Here is a 23,575-nt window from a genome sequence, read left to right as displayed (position 1 = left end):
CTCAATCGATACAAAATATGGATGTACTATATTTCGGAGTTCTTTAGTGTTTGTAGAACCATCTGTAACTGGACATTTATAAGAAAACTGTTCTCCAGAACCGAGAACGAAGAGAGTATCACCAATACCAGGTTAGTGTAGATACTGTAAGAGTGAAGAGAGTATCACCAATACCAGGTTAGTGTAGATACTGTAAGTGTGTAGTCTTGCATTGCTCTCATTTGCAATATATGCGGTTGATCCTGCTGCTTGTGGCAATGTGATACCGACGAGTCTCAGTTTTAAGTTTTTTTTAATACAAACAAGATGTACAATACAAAAACACTACATAATTCAAGGTTACCTGATCATTTCAAAAAAACTTTTTTTTTTTTGCTGAGAAAGAAGTCAGCTTAGAAAAATATTTTTACAATGGTCAAGAAAACAGACCGACAGCATATTGTATCTTTCATTACCTACAAAATACAGACATCGCAAACTACAACATACACATTGAAAATAACACTCATATCTAAACGTACAACCCTGCACCAGCCCCAGTGCTCTCTCCACCTGCAAGTCTCTGTCTATAGTCCGTGTTGGCTGGTGCTGATGATGTCCATGAAGGTGGCTTCTATCCGGTAGCAGAGCTGGACATCCGGGTCAGCACCACCCAGCTCCTCTGCTGCCCTCTGGGGAAGGCTCAGCTTGGACTTGTCCCCTCCTGGAACCACCTCCTGAGGCTTCACCTTCAGGTACTGCAGCCCTGAGGGAGGGAGGGAGGGAGGGAGAGAGAAGAGGGATGTTAGACTATACTGCTATTGATGCACCTTTATAAATGCTCATCTCTTGTTCAGTGTTCAGCTCAACTTCGATTCAATTCCTGGCAGTTGAATTGGACATACAGTGGTGCCTGAACGGACTGAAATTTGTGGAATCGACCACATCTCCAATGCAGTTACACTAATGAGTAAATCTGTACACGTGTTCATGGTCTTTTCCTATAAAATTAGATCCAACACTACTGAAAAAAGACTATGGGAGCATTGCACCTAGAATGAGTTCTCTATTATGTAGAAAGAGGAGGAAGGGAAGTGCTACTAAGGTACACAATAGTACATTTTGGTAGATAAAGGTGCTCTTTGGTAAAAGGGGTAAATTGGTCATCAAAAAGAAAGGAGGATCAAGGCACTATTCATATAATTGATTAAAATGCCTTTATTAGTATGGCATGTTCAATAGAAACAAAGTTTTTAAAACTGACGCGTTTCGGCTGCATGGCCTTCGTCAGGGAGTAACAGTTTTTAAAAACTTTGTTTCTATTGAACATGCCATACTAATAAAGGCATTTTAATCAATTATATGAAGAGTGCCTTGGTCCTCCTTTTTGAGTTCTCTATTATATTACAAATCATAAAGAACATTTCATTACACTAACCGTGATAAAGGCTGATGGCTAAGGGCCAAGACACATTGGTTTTTATCAATAAAATCATCATTTTTATCAACTTCCACTGCCCTCCAATACCTTCCTCTTCAGTTTCCTCCTCAATTCATGCCCCTTGGTTGGAGAGCGAGGTAGAGGCAGTGTTCCCTTTCAACACACACACACTTACTGGTGATGAGCGGGTCGATGTCCCTGGTCTTGGTGGACACGTCAGAGGCACAGACCTGTCCCACCTGCACCAGCAGGGTCGCCACGTCATCGTAGAGTGGAGGGAAGGCCTGGCAGAACGCCACCAGGCACGGCAGGGTAGGCATGAAGAAGGAGAAACGCTTGGCACGGGTCAGCACTGAGGCAGAGCAATAGAGAGAAACATATGAACATCATGAACAGCAAGGAGGCTAGAACAAGCTGTACCTAGACCTAACAGGGGAAAAGGCTGTTATGGGTGATGACTATGCTGCCCTAACAGAGACCCACCAGGAGATGGCACTAACATACCAGATTACAGAGACAGGGAGACACTGCCGGTAGGACATGATGCAGTAAGGGGAGGAAAAAGAGGACCAACAATGAGGGAGGTGGGTAGAGATGGGGGAGGTGGAGTGATAGATGGATAAAGCGAGAGAGAGCTGACCTGTGAGCAGCGTGGCCATGACACTGACGGCCAGGCGGGCCACGCTGAGGGACTTGGGCAGGGCGTACTGGGTACACAGGTGGGACAGCAGCTGGATGGCAAAGATCTGTAGAGGGAGACAAGAACCATAGTTATTGCCAGTACTTTCTGTCCAGAGAGACAGGTTTCAGTAGAAATGTTGCTTAAACAGGCCTGGAAACAAATTGATGTAAAACACTGACAAAGGCACAGGGCTAATCTTGCTCAGCTTTGTGTGCTTGGATGCCAGACGAGGACACAGGGGAGCTCACCTGTTTCTCCAGCTGGGGCTGGGCCAGCAGCTCTGGGATGAAGTCCAGGCAGATATGGATGGATGGGATGCCAGCTACGGTCAAGGGTAGCAGAGCTTGAGGGTAACCCTGAGACAGAAGGTGAGAGAAGAAAGGAGACAAATAGAATGAAAGTAAAAAGAGGAGTGAAAAGCAGAGGGTAAGTAGTAGCTTTGACTGAGCTTCTGTCTTGCGATGTAAACACACAGGGTAGCCGCAGCGGCAGCTTGTGTGCGCAGCACGGATCCAAGCAGGCAGGATTACTGCGACAGAGGGGCAGGATTGTGTTGATGAAGTGAAACATATGGCAGCTTCCTACTACTGGGACTGCTGCAGTCATTCAGGCTGCAGGACATTCCTTCCCCTCTCACGACTCACACACTGACAACAGCTCTTCTGTGGCACACGGGAGGACACATTCATAATCCCAGCCTGTAGACGCCATTTTGTTATGCTTTTTGTTATGACGGGATCATATCTGTAAAGACACTTTCAGACCTTGAAGCCTTATCAACAAAGGGGCTAGGGGTCCGTTTGGAATTTAGAAAAAAACATCACTTGTACGTAGTAGAACAGTGTTTACCTGGAAGTGCACCAGTTTGGCGATGTTGGGGTCAGCGATGAACATCTGGTGCAACAGACAGCAGATGAGACACTGCACCTCCCTCAGGTCACTGAGTAACCCCCCATCTGGCTCGCCTTCCCCTTCCGCTCTCCTGGCCCCCTCTTCCTGTTTGATGGGCCCGGGCGCAGCCCTCATGCTCTGGAGCAAGCTCTCAGCGTCACCCCCAGCCCCTAGGGGCCCAGTCTGCACCTCTGAGGTGGGCAGACACACCTCCAGCAGGATCTGGACTGCAGCACTGTCCTGGAGTCAGAGAGAAGAACAAGACAGAGACGTAATGTGAGATTCTACCTACAACTGAAATGACTGATGTACTATACACTCTGTGTGTCTGTGTGAGTGGACACGTTTTACTATACTTGTAGGTACCAGAAGTCCTCAGAAGAACAGTAAGAGTAAGTAACAGTAAGAACACTAAAATTCTGATAAGTGAGGACATTTTGCCTGTCATCACTTGCAAAAAGGCTATTTTTAGAGTTAGGATTAGATTTAGGTTTAAGGAAAATAGGATTTTGAATGAGAATCCATTGTTGGTCCCCGAAAAGTCCTCACAAGTATAGTAGAGCTGTGTGAAAGAGTATGTATGAGAGGGTCTCTCTCCCACTGTGTTACCTGAGCGGCCAGCAGTGCGTTCTTCAGCTCCTCTCTGGTGACCTCTGGGGTGTCTGGCTGTCCAGCCTGTCCCAGGCCCAGGTTAGAGATGGTCTGGCTCTGCCGGTCAAAGTCCGCTGTTTCCTTCAGGTGGGAGTTGAGGTAGGCCTTGGAGGCCAGGAGGTAGCCATTCAGCATGTGGAGAACAATGTCCATCAGAGGGGGACACCTGAGGAAGGGACACAAAGATGTTATTTACTCACATGATGATGTAGGCTTCATTGTGTTTAAACAGGAAATACATTTGACAAATTCCAAGTCTACAATTGCAAAACAATACATTGGGATTCAAATATATTGAGCCCTTTTCCAGCCCAAATTTGATCAAAATGTCTCCCACAGTACACTTGTGTGCGTCTCTCTGCACATTCCAGCTATAGACAGTTGGCAATCGGTTTTCCTGACCCTTGAAACTCGTTTCAGACCGTACACAAAGAAAAAGGTGCAACAGTAAAGATAACCATGTGCTGTAGCCTACCTGTAGACCCTTTGGTCACAGCGCAGCACGATGAGGGGGTCAACCATCAGGTCATTCTGAATATACCTCTGCTGCCTCAACATCTTCACTGAGGGCTGCAGGGCATTCACCGTCATCACCCACAGCCTGGAGGAAAACATGGAGGAAAGAGAGCAGGGCCATGGTCAGTGGGGAGAAAATGTTTTCAGACAAAAGTGCCCCAGTGATATATTACCTGAACTTGTCCAACACATTTTCATTTTCTGTTGCAGAACGTTTTGCTACGCTGTGGACTTCTAAACACAGTCATAAGGTTTCTTTATAGGGATTATGTTACTACTAGCTATACAGTAGCCTGTTGCGGCAGATCTATTTTGTGATGATCAAATCTATTCAATTGCTAACACCTTTCAGTTTCCCATTGAAAACTCTAATGGTGCATTCAAGCAAGGACAAGCTTTCCTTTCAGACAGAGAAGCAGCTACCACCAGTTCTCTTCACACTGTTGTCTGTGTTCCCTCCTGCAGACTGTATGACATTAATCAAATGGTTCCCGTGAGAGGTCGACACTCCAACACCAGAGCTCCCTTCCAGCTTCATCACTCCTTCCTCCCCACAGGCCTCCCTCTGCACAGCACCATTCAACACCACCACAGACGGTTGAAGAGGGGATGAGGAGGGGGGAAAAAACTATCTATTATGCCCCAAACCCTGGAGAGTCCCCTCCCCTTTTCCTGCCCTGAGCTGTCGTGTCCTCGTTACAGAGCAGCTATCCGTGCATGTGGGGATTGATTGGTCCGCCTGCCTGCTCCTGATGACTGTAGCTCAGTGCCCCTGGAAACACTGGGGCACTGAGGGTCCACCCCCTTATCACCACCAGTGAAGACACAGAAATGGAATTGAACATAAACTCCATCTCTGGTCGCGACATCCAGCAAACAAGCCCTTCCTCTCTATAATATTGCTGACCTGCGGGGCATGACAGTGTTGAGGACCATCCAGAGTTTGTTGAGGGTCTGGGGGATGCGTCGGGGGACACTGGGGCCCAGTAGCAGCCCCATGCTACCCGTCAGAGCCTCGGCGTAGGGGATCAGGTCTCCAGCTGACAGCAGGGTCAGGTGGTCCAGCATCCTCATAAGTCTGGGACCACTGGAGGGAACCTTCTGGAAGGCTGGGAGAGAGGGAGGAGAAGAAAAAGCTTTTAGTGAGAGTGTAGAGTCTTAAAAGGGCCGATCCTGGATTGGAAAAAACAAAAAAGCGGGGACACCCACGGAACTTGTTTTGGTAAACTGCTGAGTATGGCTGAACAATTTATCAAATGTACATAAAAATTGCATATCCATATCGCAATAGATCCGTATTTTTGGCAATATTTTGAAACACCAATCAGCCGCCTGTAACATCGGTTTTCATAGTTTACTCCGATTGTATTTTCTCCCTCTAGGATGCTTTTCCACACAAACCAAGTCCCACCCCCTGTCACTCACTCAAGCAGGCAGCAGTTCTCCTCTCTGTAGATTCACTCTCAACAGAATCCAAACAAGAACGATGCTGCATACTTTGCTTCTTAAAAATACATCCTTTTTTTTTTGCCCCGTTTTTTCCCCAATTTCGTGGTATCCAATTGTTTAGTAGCTACTATCTTGTCTCCTCGCTACAACTCCCGTACGGGCTCGGGAGAGACGAAGGTTGAAAGTCATGCGTCCTCCGATACACAACCCAACCAAGCCACACTGCTTCTTAACACAGCGCGCAACAAACAAAAAAATATTGAGAAAAACAGTTTGTGTATCTTGCCATCAGCAAATGCTAGTTAGTTAGACTTAGCAAGCTGCATGTTCCCAATTTTTTGGGGCCGTTAGCTGCTAATGCTAATTGCTAACACTAACTATCAAGCTAAATAGCTTGATAGAGATAGGGCAAATCTGGCTAACAAACTGTAGCTCTAATACAGCGGTGGTGTACATCAAAATGTTTGTGCTACAACATGTTCTGAATCAGAGAGGAATAGCGAAGCATATTCTAAAATCGTTGTCTGAATGTAACAGCTACTCAAATCTAACTAGGGTCCCCTGGGAAAGAATGACTAATATTTAGGTTCCAGCCCCGTCACTACGCCCATCTGTCTTTTTCATTCATTGTCATGCCAAACACTGTATTCCAACCATATGATTAGAATAATTATTATGATTTCAACGGTTCATCCAAGTGTTTTTTAAATATTAGAAGTCAAATCGCAATATTTAGTGCAAAATAAATCAAATAATTTGTGATTAGATGTTTTGCCCATATCATGCAGCCCTACAGCTGAGGGATGGGGCTGGAGAAATAAAACCTCTTATATTTAATATAGAAGTCCAAAAATAAAAAAAATGTACAAATCCTAGACTGCCCTGTTAATACAGTTTATTTAGGGTTGGTTTCCCAGACACAGATCAAACCTAGTCCTGGACTAAAAAGCACTTTCAATGGAGATTTTTAGTCCAGGCCTAAAATGACTCTGGGTTTGGGAAACTGGCCCAGAGTGTTAATAGATTGGCTTGATACAATCTAGTCTCCTTTCCTTACACTCCACTGATCTGAAACCATAGGACAGCCTGAAGGTGATATAGCAGAGGTCAATCGTGAGGCTTGCTTTCACCTGTCCACTTATTTCACATCAATGTGGATGGAGGGAGCAGATGGCATGGGTAGAAAGGAAAAAAAGCAAGAGAAAGAGAGAGGGAGAGTATACACATCTCTCTAGTCTGAACTCTCTCTTCTGCTCTGTTCTGCAGCTGATTCACTTAAAAGGTCAACCTCCCCAACAACAGAGGCTGTTAATATCACTATGACATAAAAGCACTGCTTGCATCCCAGGCTCTACTGAACACCACCAAGCCTCTGTTTTGCTGCAGTATAGGATCCCTCCTCTCCTTCCCTCTTTGTGTCCACTGTAATCCAGGAGACGGTCGCCTCTGGGCCTCCTCTTTCTCTTCCTTTCTAAAAACGACTACTTTTCTCCATGGCACACTAGTGAAATTACTTACATAACCAAGAAACAAGCTCCAGGTTACGATTCAAATTTAAAGATGTTCTTATAAAGAAAATGTATTTTGTTTTTGATGGGGAGAATATTGGATTAAATTTGCGTGTAGATAGATTATTTCCCTCCTAATCAGATGTAGTTTTACAGATGAGATTAGGTTAGAAGTGCCTTGCAGCAGTAGTAGGTCTGATTCCCTGACAGTGAAAGTATTTGCATCTCAAATTGCACCCTATGCCCTACAAAAGTAGTGCATATTTAGGGAAAAGGGTGCCATTTGGGATGCAGCCACGATGATCTACCAGGGGGCTCCATCTCTCTATTAGAGGCCAATAGCAGCATGATAATCTGACACTGAAGCCCTTACTGCAGGATAACAACACACTTTTCATCACATGACCCTTTGTTTATCCCACTCACTATTACAGAGTCTAGAACTACTCTTCTCTGTTGAGTCCCAACTACCTTCCCAAAGCCCAACACTGCACATTACTCTTTATTGGCCTCTTATAGGGCTTCTTCAACAACTAGCCCCATAAAATCTGATGTAAACTCACTATTCCCAAAACTATTCTCTCCACCCTAACCCCCATTACCCACAACCTCCCCACTCCCTCAACCTCCCCACCCCACTCCCTCAACCTCCCCAGTCTCACCGTCGTGGAGTTGTGTCTGGGAGTATCTGCAAGTGTTAGAGGTGAGCAGCATCCTCCGGAGCAGAGGCAGGGTTCCTGTCACCTCCTCCTCACACACCCAGTCCTCAACCATACACAGGTGGGGGTAGTTAGTGGCCAGCAGCCGCAGCAAGGCCGAGTGGAGGCCTGGGGAGGGGGGAGGAAAGGAGAGGAGTCAAAAGACATGACTCTAAAACATGCAAAGGAAAAGAACGCTGACCCTAAAGAAGGCTAATACACTGAAATAAGTTATAAACACAGTGTTACAAATTAGCAGGTAAGAATGGCTTGCATTAGGTTAATGGTAGCCTACACTAAACACTGGCTACCAGGCAAATAGGTGCCTAACTAAACTTGCTGGAGCACCAAAAGAGAAAGTGTAGTAGGTTAATCAGTAGGCTAACTAGTTGCTTTCATAACATTAACTGGTAAAAAATATTATAAATGACATTTTAAGTTACAAATTATACACTTTTGACTCCCTAAATGATCTGGGTACACTTTGCATATACATAGAATCTATGTTGATGGGGCTTTAAATATGTCAATTCAATGTCAATTCAAAAGACACTCCAACCCCTACTTACTGTAATAAGTACTTAGGGATACCCTGTACATTAGATGTACTTACCCCCCAACTCCTGTTGCAGGCCCTGGGCCTGGGTGATGAGGTATTTGATGGGGATCTGGTCCATGAGTATGGCAGAGTACGACTTGGGCTTCCTCTGCATCAGAGCTGAGGAGAGAGGAGAGGTTGATATGGCCCTGCTGTCTATTTAAAAACACCCTGTGTGAGTACTACCAGAGTGGGGTGATTCTTCACTGAAATGGCTTCAATAACAATGCTGATGGGCATCATTATTCCTGCCTGAAGGGTGCAGCAGCACAACAATTAAGAGGGGAGCATATATATAAACTAACACAGGCGTAAATGAGGACTAATGAAGGGAGGGAAGACCTTACCATCCAAGAAATACTGACTCTGCCAAGTCATTCAGTCCAGTAGGTAACACCTCCGCTGGACATTATACTTGGCTGGTTATTGAGAATAAATGGAAGCTTGAAAGAAAGCCAAGTCAGCCAAGCCAGGAGGGGAGAAAGGAATCCCCCATAGCAACACACAGTTTCCTAGTAGCTTAACAACAGAAGACAAAGCCTGCCTTTTCTCTTGGTTCCCTGACACTCTCTCTCTCTGTCCATTCCAAACACAGCATAGCTTCTTCAATGGAGAAGACAATGAAAGTGCCTGAGTGGAGGAGAAGAAAAAGCAACAACAGGGTGGCTAGGAGAGAAGCCAAGGGTGGCTGAATGAATGAAGTTCAGGAGTAACATACACTATGGTACTTGTATTTATCAGGGGATCCCCATGGTACATACCCAGGAGGAGATCGTGTAGGATACATACCCAGTTGTTTAGTGTTGGACAGGAGAGCCTCCTCATAGGACAGAATATAGTAGAGGATGAGGAGCTGTGTGGTGATGCTGTATCTGGAACGCACCGCTCGACCACCCTCTCCCTGCCAGAGAGAGAGATGGAGAAAGAGAGAGATTGGGGGAGACAGATAGAGAGTGAGATAGAGGAGGAGAGAAAGAGAGGGAAGAGAGAGCAGGGAGAGACAGAGACGAGGAGAGGTCAGGGGCAGGTCGCCACAGAGTGTTCTACACTGCAGGGCCAATGGGCTACTAGCGACAAATGGCCCTCTCTCTGACCTTCTCAGGCAACCAAGGCGGAATAAAAGAACAAAGTGGAAGGCAGGACATGAATACGGCGTTGCTGATGTATGACATCGTTAAATATCATGTCAGTGGCTGCAGACAGCCCAATAGACCAGGGAGACTATAATGATATTAAAGGCAATTTACTCCCAATGGCCTCTAAACATAACGAATGGTCAGATTAATTGAAACGGACCAACTACTTATCTCCAAAGCATGTACAACCTGTTTGAGCAATCTATATTTTACATTTATATATTTGGACTCTTAAAAGCTAGTTTGATCTGTCTGACATGTTTTTCTCATTAATTAGCCATTGATGGAAGGGGTTTTGACCCCTTGCACTGTCTCCACATTTAACTGCTTTAAAATTCAATCCAAACATGGATTCAATTCTATTTTTTTCTCCAACCGATCTACACAACCTACTCCACATTTTCAAAGTGACATTTAATGAATAAAATAAAAGACCCGTGGGTTAACACTTTAGTGGAAGCACCTATGGCAGCCATACTCGATATTCACATAATAATCAGAAATTCCCTTGACCACGCCCATAGATTGTTTTTTTCCCCCAAACACTCTTTCCTAGTGACCATCATTGTAAAATAAGAGCCAACTTCGTCATCAATTATACAGAAATAACAAAACACGCCGAAAAGCTTCTGTATTCTTCAATGTACACGTAACCAGGTTAAAAGTCCCAACCTACAGTTCGAAATGCTCCCATGTAGGGAAATGGAGCCGGCAAGAAGATCCCTGTGGCTTCAGGCTATTCAGTGTGGGAGTGGGAAATGTGGGGACGCTGTGTTCAAGTAGGCTACAGCTATGTGTGTGGAAAACATTTCATCACAGGTAAGACTTTTAACTTGTTCAGTATAGTCTGTTTAACTCCACTCACTACTTGTAGCTATATAGTCCGTTTGTTTGTGTGGTTGGTATTGGCAAGCTGTTCCGGTCAGTAGCTAGCTAGTACTCACGCAGGCCTACAATATTACATTTTTCTAAGTAGTGAGAATGGTCAGGAAAAGTCATTTTTAGACATGTACTTTTCTTAAATGTAGTTTTGTAATTGACTAAAACAAGCAGACAACAAAAGGTCACGTTCTATCGAATACCGACAGGGACTATTACAGCTGTGGATCATATTAAATAAGATTCTAGCAAACTTGCACTACTCGGAGGGCAGCAAATCTATTCAAACATTGTCTCTGATTTTCAAGATTTACGTAAGGACTGCGACTGGACCATTCAGCACCTCTTGGCAAGCCATTCTTGTGTCTTTACCAATCTTTTTACCAAGGAAATGTAATTGTCCCGCTGAAAAATAAAACTATCCAAGATAATTTTCAAAATGTTTACTTAACCTTTATCGAACTAGGGTAGGTTTACAGGAAAGGGCCGTGGGTTTTCCTCTTACTTTTTACCTGGGCTTTGCTACTTTCATATTTATTTTGATGCTGACAAACTCCCCAGTCCCTGCTAATGACGAGCATACCCATAACATGATGCTGCCACCACAATACTTGAAAAGTAAGAGGGTCAACAACAATGCATTCACTCCACATTATTGGCCTGTATGACTAAATTAAAAGAATGAAGCCTGTGAAAAAAAAATCCACTCCAAATCTATTCTGTTGGCAACAAGGCCGTTAAGTAATACTGCACGACAAAGGAATTAACTTTTTGGCCTAAATTAAAAACTACAGGTTTGGGTGAAAACCCTATGTATGTTCAGGTATTGTGGTGGCAGCATCATGTCATGGGTATTCTTGTCACTGGCAGGGACTGGGGAGTTTGTCAGCATCAAAATAAATATGGAAGGAGCAAAGGCTAGGTAAAAAGTAAGAGGAAAACCCACCCCAGTCTTTAGAAAACCTTACCCCCTGTGTGTGTGTGTGTGTTACATGCGTGTTTAAAAACTCATTCACCCCTGCAGTGGAGCCTTGGTAGACGGTGAGGATCTCCTGCTCAGTGATTGGCTGGTTGGTGGCCTCAGGGTTGGCCTTGGAAGCTGGGGTCAGGATGGAGTTGATGTACACATCGATGAGGGGCAGCAGCTGGGTGTGGAGCGGGGTGGATGTCTCACACAGCTGCCTGTAGATCCAGTCCTATTGGAGACATGGAATTCAACAGTATTAATGTGTATATTAATATGTATTTGTTGTATAGACTATTGTACCAAAAAGGCTAGTACTAGTAAACAGTTAAACTATTTATCAGGTATAAGTGCTCTTTCTCATATCTGCTTTTAAAGCAGTTGGAATACACCATGCTGCTCACCAAAGCCACAACCCTCATTCATTGGAAGTAACCAGTCAAATGGAGCCATGAATGAACAGAAAAAGCACGAGGCCAATAACAGAACCACAGACTGGAGAACGGCCTACCTTGATGGAGACCTTGTGCTTGGTGAAGGCTCTGCTGCGGAGCAGCTGGTAGATACAGTGGATGGGCAGGAAGCCTGTGATGTTGGCACTCAGGTTGTTGGTAACCGCCACCCTCACAGCGTGGGCAGTGACCACCTCGACAAAAAACAATACAGTTTCAATACACCTTGCCAAAACTACGGATGGAGGATCAAATCAGTTCAAATACAAAAACATGAATAATGAAACAAGTTGAAAAGTTGAAATAGGTAAATCATTATAATTACTGAAATGTTGAAATAATATGGCACTGTATAGCAAATAAACAACATGTAAATCATAAAGAAATATGCTATCTAAAAAGATTAGGCTAACTGTGGACAAATGGTATATGTGGCTGAAGTACCTGCTCAGTGAAAATCTCCTGGGTAAAGATGGTCTTCATTTTGCTCAGAGAGCTGGGCTTAATTGCAATCTGCAGGAGATCAGTTTAGACTGGTATCATTTACAGAAGGATCAGTTAGACTGGTATCAACCAAGGGAGTTGCTTTTATTGCAGCCAGTACCTAGTGAAAACATCCTGAGGGCAATGAATGAACCTGGCAGTTAATAATTCCACTCTATTCATATTGGATAACAGAAATTCTACATGACAAAAGCAGAATGGATTCAGTGCCGACAGCCTAGGGTGAGAATAAAATTCAATACAACCAAATTACATTCCACCCTCTTTCTCTGAGAAATGAAGTGACAGCAAAAATAACTGAACACAACCGTCAGTGTATTGGCAGGCAGCCCTCTGTTTGTAGGCTCTCTGCATAGCTGAAGTGGAGGAAGTACAACAGTTAGCCACTCTCCCTCTGACTGGACTATCGATCCCTCCACCTTACCTTCATCCCCAAAGTGGAGCAGACCAGCTCGATGATGGCGCTGAGCTGGTTGCTATGGAAATACATGGCAACCAGTAATAGCATCTCTCCGAAGGAAGCGGCGACCCCTGCAGCACTGTACACACAAGAGTGTGTGAGAGAGGGAGAGAGAGAAAAAAAGGGGGTCAGGAGAGAGTGAGATTTAAACCGACGGCCTACAATGCATCTTAGAGGACAGCGCTTTAATAAAATGATTATGCCCAGCTATATTAGACACCCCCCTCCTCTGGCCTAGTGTCCCCTCCATGGCGCCGGGCAACACTCATTTACCATCCCAGAGGGGGAGTTGGGCTGCTGCAGTGATAACTCATGGTTCAATGAAGGGCTTATTACATTTTTAAAAGCCTGTCGGGGCCTCCCGGGTTTGTTCCCCCTTCCAGCCCAACTCCCCCCCTCATCCATCACCACCCACCCTGCCTCGCATCCCTGCACTGTTTGTTTTGAGACTAGCTCTGTCTGGCCTCAGCCTTTCTCCTACCAGAGAAAAACAGGGAACTGTGACTGGAACTGGGGGCATGAAAAAGAACACTCAGGGCACTTTTTTGTCATTGTTAAATTCTGAGCCTGTTTAACTGGAAGACAATTACTGAATGTCGAGAGACACATATGACTCATGTCATCAAGACCATTTTGGAGGTTTGCTAATGAAATGCCCATATCGTGTGAAATGATTGCACCGATTGATGCTCAATCAAGGAAAACTAAAGTATATGAAAGAAAACACATACCGTTTGAACCCAGGTCTGATAATGTCTATCATCACATAAGGACCAGGCCACCATCCTCACCTCTCAAAGTACTCCTCTTCTTTGATCATCCAGCTGAGCCACATCACCATCAGCTGCTCCTGCTCCGGGGTGCTGCAGGAAAGACACAATATCACACAACACTGTAGACGTAGCCACAGATACCACTCAGTATAACGCTGCAGAGAAGCCACCTGTTTAATCTGGCTCTGTTAACCTAGCGAGAATCTTTCTGCCATCTGCTTGGTAGTAGATACAAAGACTACTGTTAGTCTTTCACTGTCACATTGACACATTAGATCAGAGCTGTGAATACTTTGTACTGTGTTCGTTTGTGTGATTTTTATACTAGCAGGGCTCGACATTATCGCTTGTCCTCTTGTCCAGGACAAGTTTTAAAAAGTCAGACAAGAATAAATAGATTTAAGTTGTTAAATCACAATATCAAACAATTACTCCGATCAGAATTGGATCAAAGGCCAACATTGGAATAATATTAAAATCGACTTTTAATGTACATAAATAAAAATGCCTACGTGCATATTAGCTACAGCCTCATGTCCAAACGGATGTTAACATGAGAGATGCTCCAGAAAATGTAGCCAAACTTGAATTACTTTTAATTATATAAATGTAGGCTGAACGCCAGTCATGTTTGACGTATATAAAGAAGGATAATTAACATTAACACCTAAAGGCCTGATTCGGTCAACAAAGCAGGCACGTTACATCAGATCAAGTGGTCACAAGACTGAAGAGTTAAGGGTCGTGCCTGTTGAGCACCGCACATCACCCACCTTGAATCTGAGTGGAGGCGGTGAGCATTTTAAAACGATTTAACCATAAACGTAATTGTTTAAAATCTAGACGTTTTATGTCATTTTATGAAGCATGTCTTACCTTGTTTTAAAGTAGCCTAGCCAAAATACAACCACAGAAATGTTGAGGGAATTATTTTAGAAACCAGCATTTTTCTCATGTTCGATTGGTTTTCAAAATCAACGTTATTTTATTGTCCAGCAGCCAAAGACAATTTCAGCCATATTAGTAAGCCATGCTAGTTGATACATCTTTAGAGCTCCCCTCAATCTCCATTTGTAATGGGTATTTTCATCTCGGTCACATGAAACCACTTGCACGTGCCATGCACTTTTGAGAACGGTGTTTTCCCGCTAATTGCAAGTTTTGGAACATTCGCACATACCCTACAGCCATGTGCACATTGTTCAGATTATAGTATGAAGAAATACATTTTAAGTTAAACAGTCTGATCGGTTGCATCAGCCTCAATGCTAAAAAAAATACAATTACATGCAGTGGTTGTATTAATTTGGGATCCATAGAGGGAATTATTTTATAAAGAGATGAAAAAGTATTTGGTTGTAATTGTAGCCTAATGTTGTAATATTTTATAGGCTAACAAGGTTGGCCAACTATCCTCCAGGGGAGCCTTTAAAGGGGAGTGTTGTATTTTGAGACTGGCTTGAATATACAAAGAAGCCAATAGGCAGAGTGTAGCCTTAATTTCTGTCTGATTCTCGATGGTTAAAAAAAAGATAGCAATGCATTTTAAAATTGTGTTACAGACCATTTAACATTTTGAAAAGTATAACTTTAAAAAAAAATATATGTTTTATATCTGTCCTTCTTGTCCAAAGGACAAGTGGCTAAAAAAGTGAATTGTCAAGCCCTGCCCTCTCCACCCAACCATTTAATGTGTTGAACATGTCAGTGTCATTCTTTCTTGACGTGTGTTTTTACATGTCAAATTCATATAAAGATGTTGCTCGTGGTCATACCTGACGAGTGTGGGGAAGGCCAGTAGTTTACAGAAGGACAGAGAGACAAATCGAACCCCAGCTGGAGTGGCCGGGGGTCGACTGGTCATGAGCTGGAGGAGCTGCTCTGCCTCCTCATCGGTGGGCCTGTCAACGGGGGAAAGACACACACACAACTTCAACATGTCACAAACACACACATCTTCCAAAGGTTAATTACATCCTTTAAAAATGTAAAATAACTCCCCCATCATGAAAATAATTCATGAACATTTCAAACAGTGGAACTATCAGAGACCAAATCAAATCAAAATCATCAGTGCTATCCCAACTGATCTCCCCTCCCTCTCCTCCTCCTCCGTGTCACCTACCTGAGTCCTGCGATGCCCATGAGGGCACAGTAGAGTCTGAGCAGGGCGGAGGCCTTCACCACGTGCTCCTCCCGGAGACCAGAGTACCCAGAGCTGCTCTCTGCGTCCTCCACACTGTCGTTGGGCTCGTGGGTGCTGCGCGACCGGGGCAAGATGGCCACCAGCTCCAACAATAGCTGCCTACGCATCTGCCACAGCACAGAACTGCTCTCACGCTTCCTCTGAGAGAGGGGAGTTTTATAAGAGAGTAGAAGGTATCGGTGAGACCTGTGTGTGTGTTTGAGGAGCAGAATGTACATTTGTATAGTTCAAATCTCATTGTAGGCAGTGTTCACCTGTTGTCCGTTGCGTATGAACATGCTGAACCAGGTGCGTACTTTCCCATTGGTGCCCAGCAGTAGCCCACTGACGTAGGACACCAGAGGGCTGACTGCATCATCGGCCGTATCAGGCTTATAGTCCAGGGTCAGGGCCACACCCAGACCTGGCAGGTGACACTCCTCCACCTGGGGAGGACAAACACGCAGTGGACAGGACAGCAGGACAGTTTTCATCAGGGCAGCAAACAGCAGTGGCATTTGCACAGCTCTACGGTTTAAGAGCCGAGTTGTACTGTGCTGGCCCGGTTACAAATTCTCCCTAGTTGCTGGAAAGGACAAATGGTTCATGTACGACAGTGTGAAAAAGGCATAAGAGAGATGGACTCACCACCATGGCTCTGATGTTGAGTGCCTGGGAGGGGTTCATCTGACACAGCTGTCTCAGGGCCTCTGTCCTGCGTCTCCCTCCCATGCTCTCCTCATCCTGACGCTCCCCGTTCTTTATCAGGCCCCTGCACACTGAACACACCACAGATATCAGTTACATGCTATGCAGAGAATGGTTGTTCTTTTCAGAGGATGTGTTACATTTTCCTATCAAAACACTATTTTACAAATACATCTGTATGAAATCCGTACAAATAAAAAAGTTATGGAATAATAGGATTTGACTGATGAAATTTGATTTTGATAATATATTTTCATGTTTGGGTTATTCAAATCATTTGTTGTTATTAATAATAACAGAGGATATGAAAGATGCATGAAAACAAGACATTGGTCCGTGTTTTTAACCTTCTCTCAAGGATCTGTAACAATTGTTCTTTGTCCCGCCAGAGCATTTTCTGTCTGTTTGCTTCACTTTCAATGTCTGTAGAAGTGCATTATGCCATAGTAGACAGACTGCGTACAGAAATCCAATGAGGCATGGAATCATTACTCATTTATTTGTAAATAAGATCTAATAGCTCTCAAAAGCACATGCACTTTAACAGGGCTTCTCTTTTTGACCGGTTATTCACTATAGCTGACAGTTTAAAAGACTAAAATGTTTATGGCCAACTTAAGACTGTGACATGCACTAAAACTAGTGCATGATTAGTGCTGTTTGAGGTCGGTTCAGTTTTGGCTCGATTGTTTAAAAATAATAATGGTTTTCGATTTCAATAAAAAATATTTAACATTATTTTAGAGCTTCCCTCAGCCATCACCTGCCTTTTTTGCTGACAGAGTGAGTGGAATGTAAGGCAGAATAAAACAATTAGAGCCCCATCATTGTAGTTAATGCCCATTACGGCTTATCACTTATTAACCATAACATATTCACATTACAGACTTTAAATCAAACATTTCAGTTGTGTATATTACTTATTTGATGACTATTATTTTTCTATCCTTAAAAAGCAACAAATCCCTTTTAATGACCTACATGGCATCGATAGGAGTCAGAAACAGTTATTCTAGTGTCAATATTGACTACAACACGTTGAACGTTCATTCTTTTACTTGAGAAATACTGCAGCAAACACCTGAGATGAACAATTGCGCAACTAAAACATCCTTGGCAAAAACATCTACATTTGTCATCTTATATTCATTCTGGGGATTTTGAGGAAGTGACATAGGCTTCCGTGACTAGTGTCCCATGGGGGACAAACATGAACCAAACACGGAATCAGTCAGGAAACACACCAAGACTGAAATCTTGTTTTTCTAATGACGAACAGAAAAACACTTGCCAATCTGCGTGTTCAGTTGTACTCAGGCAGTAGCAGCCAGAGAGCCAGACAACAGTGGAGGCTGGTGGGAGGAGCTATAGGAGGACAGCCTCATTGTAATTGCTGGACTGGAATAATTGGAACCGAGTCAAACATGTTGTTTCCACATGTTTGATACAGTTCCATTGATTCCATTCTAGCCATTACAATGAACCCATCCTCCTATAGCTCCTCCCACCAGCTCCCACTGCCAGGCAACCATCTTTTATTTAATACATTTAACTAGGCAAGTCAGTTAAGAACAAATTCTTATTTACAATGACGGCCTCCTGCTGGGATTTTGCCTTTTGGTAGGCCGTCATTGTCGGCTGTCATGAGCTAACAAACTATTTTATCTTCCATCTTGCCTACGTACAAAGAATTGCATATGCCATAAAAGACTCAAGAAGACCAAGTTAGTTACCGCTTCATGTTTAAATTGTATTGGTCACATACACTTGTTTAGCAGATGTTATTGCGGGTGTAGCGAAATGCTTGTGTTTCTAGCTCCGACAGTGTGAGTGTGTGTATAGATATATAGGACAAAACACACATCACGACAAGAGACACCACACTACTACACAAAGAGAGACCTTAGACAACATAACATGGCAGTAACACATGAAAACAGCATGGTAGCAACACAAAACATGGTACAAACATTAGTAGGCACAGACAACAGCACAAATGGCAAGAAGGTAAAGACAACAATACATCACGTGAAGCAGCCACAACTGTCAGTAAGAGTGCCATGATTGAGTCTTTGAATGAAGAGATGAAGATAAAATGGTCCAGTTTGAGTGTTTTGTTGCAGCTCGTTAGTCGCTAGCTGAAGCAAACTGAAAAGCGGCGCGTTTCAGGAATGTGTGCGCTTTGGGGCCCTTTATCTGTGCCCCTGATTGAATGAGTCATACTATTTAGCTAGGCTAGTAGTCGCTAGTTGGCTGACAAAATAATTGTACTAGTTCTTCAAAGTAGATAAGGCATACTTTCAAGACTGCTTATTACCAACTACTTTAATGATCAATCTGGTAGAGCTACGTCACAAACTCTTTCTTTCTTCATGGTGTTGTGTCATTCCTCTCTCATGCGGTCTATATCTGCCTCTGTCCATGGCAGTAATGAACATGCGCAATGGATTATGCTCATTGTAGTCAATTACCAGGTTTCTGCGCTGAACTAAGTTTTATATTTGCCTAATGAAGACAACATCTTCCAAGTGTCCCACACAGTTATTTCACTCATGAATTATTTGATTTCTCTTGAGAAACGGCGCGTTGAGCTCACAAGAAAGTATACGTAAATGTTATTCAAGTAATTGAACCAACGGTCAATTAGTTGTTTTATAAGCCCAAAAAATAACGACTTCAGTTAATCGCTCAGGACTAACTGAAACTATTTTATCTTACATCTTGCCTACTTACGAAGAATTGCATATGCCATAGAAGACTCAAGAAGACCAAGTTAGTTACCGCTTCATGTTCAAATCAAATTGTATTGGTCACATACACGTGTTTAGCAGGTGTAGCGAAATGCTTGTGTTTCCCACCTCTTTAAGGAATACCTAGGATTGGATAAGTAATCCCCCCCCCCCCCTTTAAGATTTAGATGCACTATTGTAAAGTGACTGTTCCACTGGATGTCATAAGGTGAATGCACCAATTTGTAAGTCGCTCTGGATAAGAGCGTCTGCTAAATGACTTAAATGTAATGTAAATGTAAATGTTTCTAGCTCCAACAATATCTAACATCTTCACAACATATATCTACTACACACAAATCTAGGTAAAGGAATGGAAGAAGTAAATATGCTGGGCAAAGTTATGCCTCACACTTGATGCCTCAAGACAGGGCACATTTCCCGCCCATTTATCTGAAAGAGGCCAATTCCAATAGCAAGCCATGAGGATTCACTAATGTTCAGCGCTATGTGATGTCTGCTGACTGACTGCTTCCTTCTCGCTGGTCTCGCTAATGCAAATAGGCTATTGACTCAGGCCTGACCCCCTGGTTGATAAGAAGGCACCAGAGGCTGCTAGCAGAGCTAGATCTTCATAATGTGTCTCTCAAAGCAGAGAACAAACACACTCTGGGCCAGTAGCAAGACAATCATACTCATCTATATTATAAGGAGTACACATGAATCTAGTCCTACCTCTGGGGGCTGAAACATTGTCCAATTACAAGGGGAAATACCTCACTGGGTGAAGAAATGTGGAATAGGCAGCCAATGTCAATAATTATCTCCCTAGAATTACAATGGGATCTATACAGACACTGATTATTCTATTAGATTAAATATACTCCACCTATAGACTAGGATCAGCTTGCCAAACGTGGGCCGCAGGCTCAATAAAACCAACTAATGCGGTCTTATAATTAGTAGTACAGGCATGGTAAAGCTAAACAATTTGTGCAACATACTGTAATAGTCCAAACGTAGAATATATATTTATTGTTCATTTTCATAGACATTATTTTGCATCGTTCACCCTACCTTCATTAAAGCTGTCAGGGACGTTGGCAACCAGCAGGCACAGAAACCAGTCACCGTTTCTCACATGCAGCAAAGCCTCTGCCACGTCTATGATGGGCAGCAGAGAGGGCAACTCTGAGGACAAGAGGAGGGGGGGGGGACTGCAGACATCAAACTTGGGGGCTCCATGCAAAACCAGTTATTTGATCTGAGAAAAGCTTCCAAATCAAAATCAGAGAAATTGCTGATTCTCAAATATGTTTTAGAAAACTGTCATTTCCACATAATGGTGTATTTTCTATTGACGCAAGTACCTGCTTGAAGTATACAGAGAACATCTGCAACTTCTTCCAGGTAAACAGGGCTCTCAAATAGCTCAGAGGACTTCAGGAACCATTCCCCATTGGAATCAGCCACCTGTAAGACAAAACAGCCAAATTAACAACACACAAATACAAAATTGAGTATGATAAACTGGATGCTTGCTAAAGGCAGGGCCACGTGATTCAGTTGGGCGCTACCCATTGGTGGTGAGCTTCCCCCTTGCCTGGTAAAGTGCTTTGAGGGCCTGTAAAAGCGCCATACACATGTTAAACTAACCCCGTGGGAAGCAGTGAGATGTCTATTACCTTGTTCATGATGGCCAGTAGTTCACTGAGTGCCAGCCTGAGTCTCCTGAGAGGGTCACTGTGTTCAAACTCCAGGGTGAGGCCATGCTGCAGCTGAGACACCAGGATGCTCTCTCCATTAGAGCCACCCGCCTTGTGCCTGTCAGAGGGGACACAACCACACCAGAACAATCAGTATCTCCGATCCACTAAGGCTGGGACAACACCAGTATCGCAATGCTAATATTGCGATACTTGTTGGTATCGTGGCAAGGAAAGAAAACACAAAGTGGATTTATCTTCTTTAGGAAAATAGCCCTAATGTTGACAACAAATCATTATGTTGTCATCCAGTCACATGTATTTATTTTCCAAGCTATAGCACACAATATTTTACATACAGCAGATTTGTAAAGGACAAAAGAGTCAAGAGTGATGTTTTCAATTTTTTACAATGGAAAAAATATTGCGATACTGGTCCTGACCCTACCATCCACACAACATGCTAAACAAACTCTTTACTCTGCTAAACAAAAGGGAGATTCAAAAAATATGTATTTGATTTTGATTTTCCAAGTTTATTTACAAAAGGCTAAATATGAGGTTAGTCATATTACTAACCAAACACATCTACTCGACCTGTATAGGTTGTTTACTTGAGTTGAGTGTCCTTGAGTGTAATAATACAGTTAACTAGTGTCTGTCTCCGAGATCATTCAAAGGTCATACCTGAGTTGCTGCTCCTTCCTGGCATCCTGCTCCAAAGCATGGAAATCGACAGACAGGAGGGCCACAATGGAGTTGACAGCCTCCACCCCAGAGAGCAGGCGCAGGATGAGCTTCTTGTCCTGGGCCCAGGACTGGCTCTGGTCGGCTGGGGCACACAGAGCCATCCGAACCAGGCAGGGCAGCAGCAGCCTCAGCTCTGGGTCACTCAGGGCAGCCAGACGCACCACATCCACCTTCTGCATGGCCTCAAAGGCATATGGGCTGACAAACTGCAGCCCTGCACTTTCTGACATCTCTGCTGGTAGTCTGGTACTGGGTCCACAGCTCTCTGCTGGTAGTCTGGGACTTGGGTCCACACCTCTCTGCTGGTAGTCTGGGACTTGGGTCCACACCTCTCTGCTGGTAGTCTGGGACTTGGGTCCACACCTCTGCTGGTAGTCTGGGACTTGGGTCCACACCTCTCTGCTGGTAGTCTGGGACTGGGTCCACACCTCTCTGCTGGTAGTCTGGGACTGGGTCCACACCTCTCTGCTGGTAGTCTGGGACTTGGGTCCACACCTCTCTGCTGGTAGTCTGGGACTTGGGTCCACACCTCTCTGCTGGCAGTCTGGGACTTGGGTCCACACCTCTCTGCTGGTAGTCTGGGACTTGGGTCCACACCTCTCTGCTGGTAGTCTGGGACTTGGGTCCACACCTCTCTGCTGGTAGTCTGGGACTTGGGTCCACACCTCTCTGCTGGTAGTCTGGTACTGGGTCCACACCTCTCTGCTGGTAGTCTGGTACTGGGTCCACACCTCTCTGCTGGTAGTCTGGTACTGGGTCCACACCTCTCTGCTGGTAGTCTGGTACTGGGTCCACACCTCTCTGCTGGTAGTCTGGTACTGGGTCCACACCTGAGAGACTGGACAGAGGGAGGTTTCTAGATGATGTTGTCCTGATGCTCCAGCTTAAAAGTGGAACTATTTGTAGCTTGGCATTCAATTGACTTGCTTCAGAAGTTTATGTTGCTTTGGATTTGAAGCTTCAATGATAGTGTTTTCCATGCAGTCATGTGAACAGAAATAATTTTGCATCCTTAGTTTATCAGCAAGTTAGCCAGAAAGCTGGTGACTTATTCAGGAACAGGCTGTGAATAAAAGGAATTGCTAACAAGCCTACTAGCTAAGCTAAACTCGCTTTGTGCTGAATTCTTAGCTAGCTAACGTTACAACATGATCATGAAACACTTCCTGATGATTTTAAGAGCAGGGAGCTTACCTAGTTAGTTAAACTAGTTTACATTAACATGATTTCTAGATCTAAAGAAATGGCAATAATGGGCTAATGGTAACATAACTAGTAGCTAGCTAGCTATCTTGCTAGTTAGCTCAGTCAGCAACAGCTAGATAAGCTAGCCTAGTATGTCTGAAGGTAGTTCTTTAAATATAATGTTACATGTTATCATTAATCGATAATAAAACGTGTTAACCGGTATAAATGTAACATTACCTTCTCTAGGGATGTGTCAACGAAGGAATGTAGCCTTTAGGACGTCAAACCTCTCACTCACGTAGCACAACAGCCACTCGTATGCATTCGCTGTATCCGTATTTCTGCTCCTAACAGTTAGCTAACGTAGCTAGCTCGCGAACTCTGACAGTCTCATTCTTACGAATCTGTCTGTATAAAGTAATTCAACCTATGTTCAGATAAATAAATATTTACAATATGATCACAATAAATTAATGTACATAAGTGACTACTTCAACATTGAAGGCTATATGGGCAGATGTGGGCAAAATGTTCAGCCACCACGGCTAGCTAGCAGAGTGCCTGGGAGTAGCTAGCACTAGCATTACTAGCATGCATTGGGGCGCTCCGCGTGCACTTTTTTGTCAGACTGCTGCTCTACCCCCCTGGATGACAGCCAAACAAAATCATGGTTGAATAAAGGAACAATACGTTATCTTTTAGCAACTGTTTTACAAAACTCTATAATG

At 43.9% G+C, this 23,575-nt stretch overlaps 1 protein-coding gene across 2 annotated transcripts; it reads right to left on the bottom strand.

Moving 5' to 3' along the window:
• Window positions 1-275: 275 nt before the first annotated feature.
• ints2 (integrator complex subunit 2) lies at window positions 276-23,575 on the bottom strand. Of its 2 annotated transcripts, XM_046306369.1 has the most exons (26): window positions 23,085-23,575; window positions 21,955-22,497; window positions 21,597-21,920; window positions 20,889-21,027; window positions 20,574-20,676; window positions 20,281-20,394; window positions 16,415-16,545; window positions 16,042-16,212; window positions 15,707-15,927; window positions 15,357-15,482; window positions 13,600-13,671; window positions 12,773-12,887; window positions 12,289-12,357; window positions 11,904-12,038; window positions 11,445-11,624; window positions 9,203-9,314; window positions 8,429-8,533; window positions 7,780-7,944; window positions 5,068-5,269; window positions 4,120-4,245; window positions 3,603-3,810; window positions 2,952-3,233; window positions 2,351-2,458; window positions 2,061-2,166; window positions 1,596-1,772; window positions 276-745 (listed from the first exon to the last, which is right to left on the bottom strand). In XM_046306369.1, the coding sequence occupies exons 3-26, from the start codon at window positions 21,887-21,889 to the stop codon at window positions 567-569; spliced, it is 3,639 nt and encodes a 1,212-aa protein (XP_046162325.1). In that variant the 5' UTR covers window positions 21,890-21,920; window positions 21,955-22,497; window positions 23,085-23,575; the 3' UTR covers window positions 276-566. The 2 variants fall into 2 exon arrangements, with proteins under 2 accessions (XP_046162325.1, XP_046162324.1); XM_046306368.1 differs by having other exon boundaries at window positions 21,597-22,497; window positions 23,085-23,571.

The sequence above is a fragment of the Oncorhynchus gorbuscha genome, linkage group LG16, assembly GCF_021184085.1.
Source record: "Oncorhynchus gorbuscha isolate QuinsamMale2020 ecotype Even-year linkage group LG16, OgorEven_v1.0, whole genome shotgun sequence".
In the NCBI taxonomy this organism is placed as follows: Eukaryota; Metazoa; Chordata; class Actinopteri; order Salmoniformes; family Salmonidae; genus Oncorhynchus; species Oncorhynchus gorbuscha.
Note: the sequence above shows the minus strand (reverse complement) of the source record. Positions and strands in the feature narration are given on the sequence as shown.

What these genes read in the sequence shown, in the direction of transcription:
- ints2 (XM_046306369.1), bottom strand. Translation starts at nt 21,889, where the DNA reads ATGTCAGAAAGTGCAGGGCTGCAGTTTGTCAGCCCATATGCCTTTGAG. An exon ending in AGCACAAGGTCTCCATCAAG is followed by an intron (nt 11,625 to 11,903) that starts GTAGGCCGTTCT and finishes TGTCTCCAATAG; the next exon opens with GACTGGATCTACAGGCAGCT. An exon ending in CCAGACACAACTCCACGACG is followed by an intron (nt 5,270 to 7,779) that starts GTGAGACTGGGG and finishes CCTCTCTCCCAG; the next exon opens with CCTTCCAGAAGGTTCCCTCC.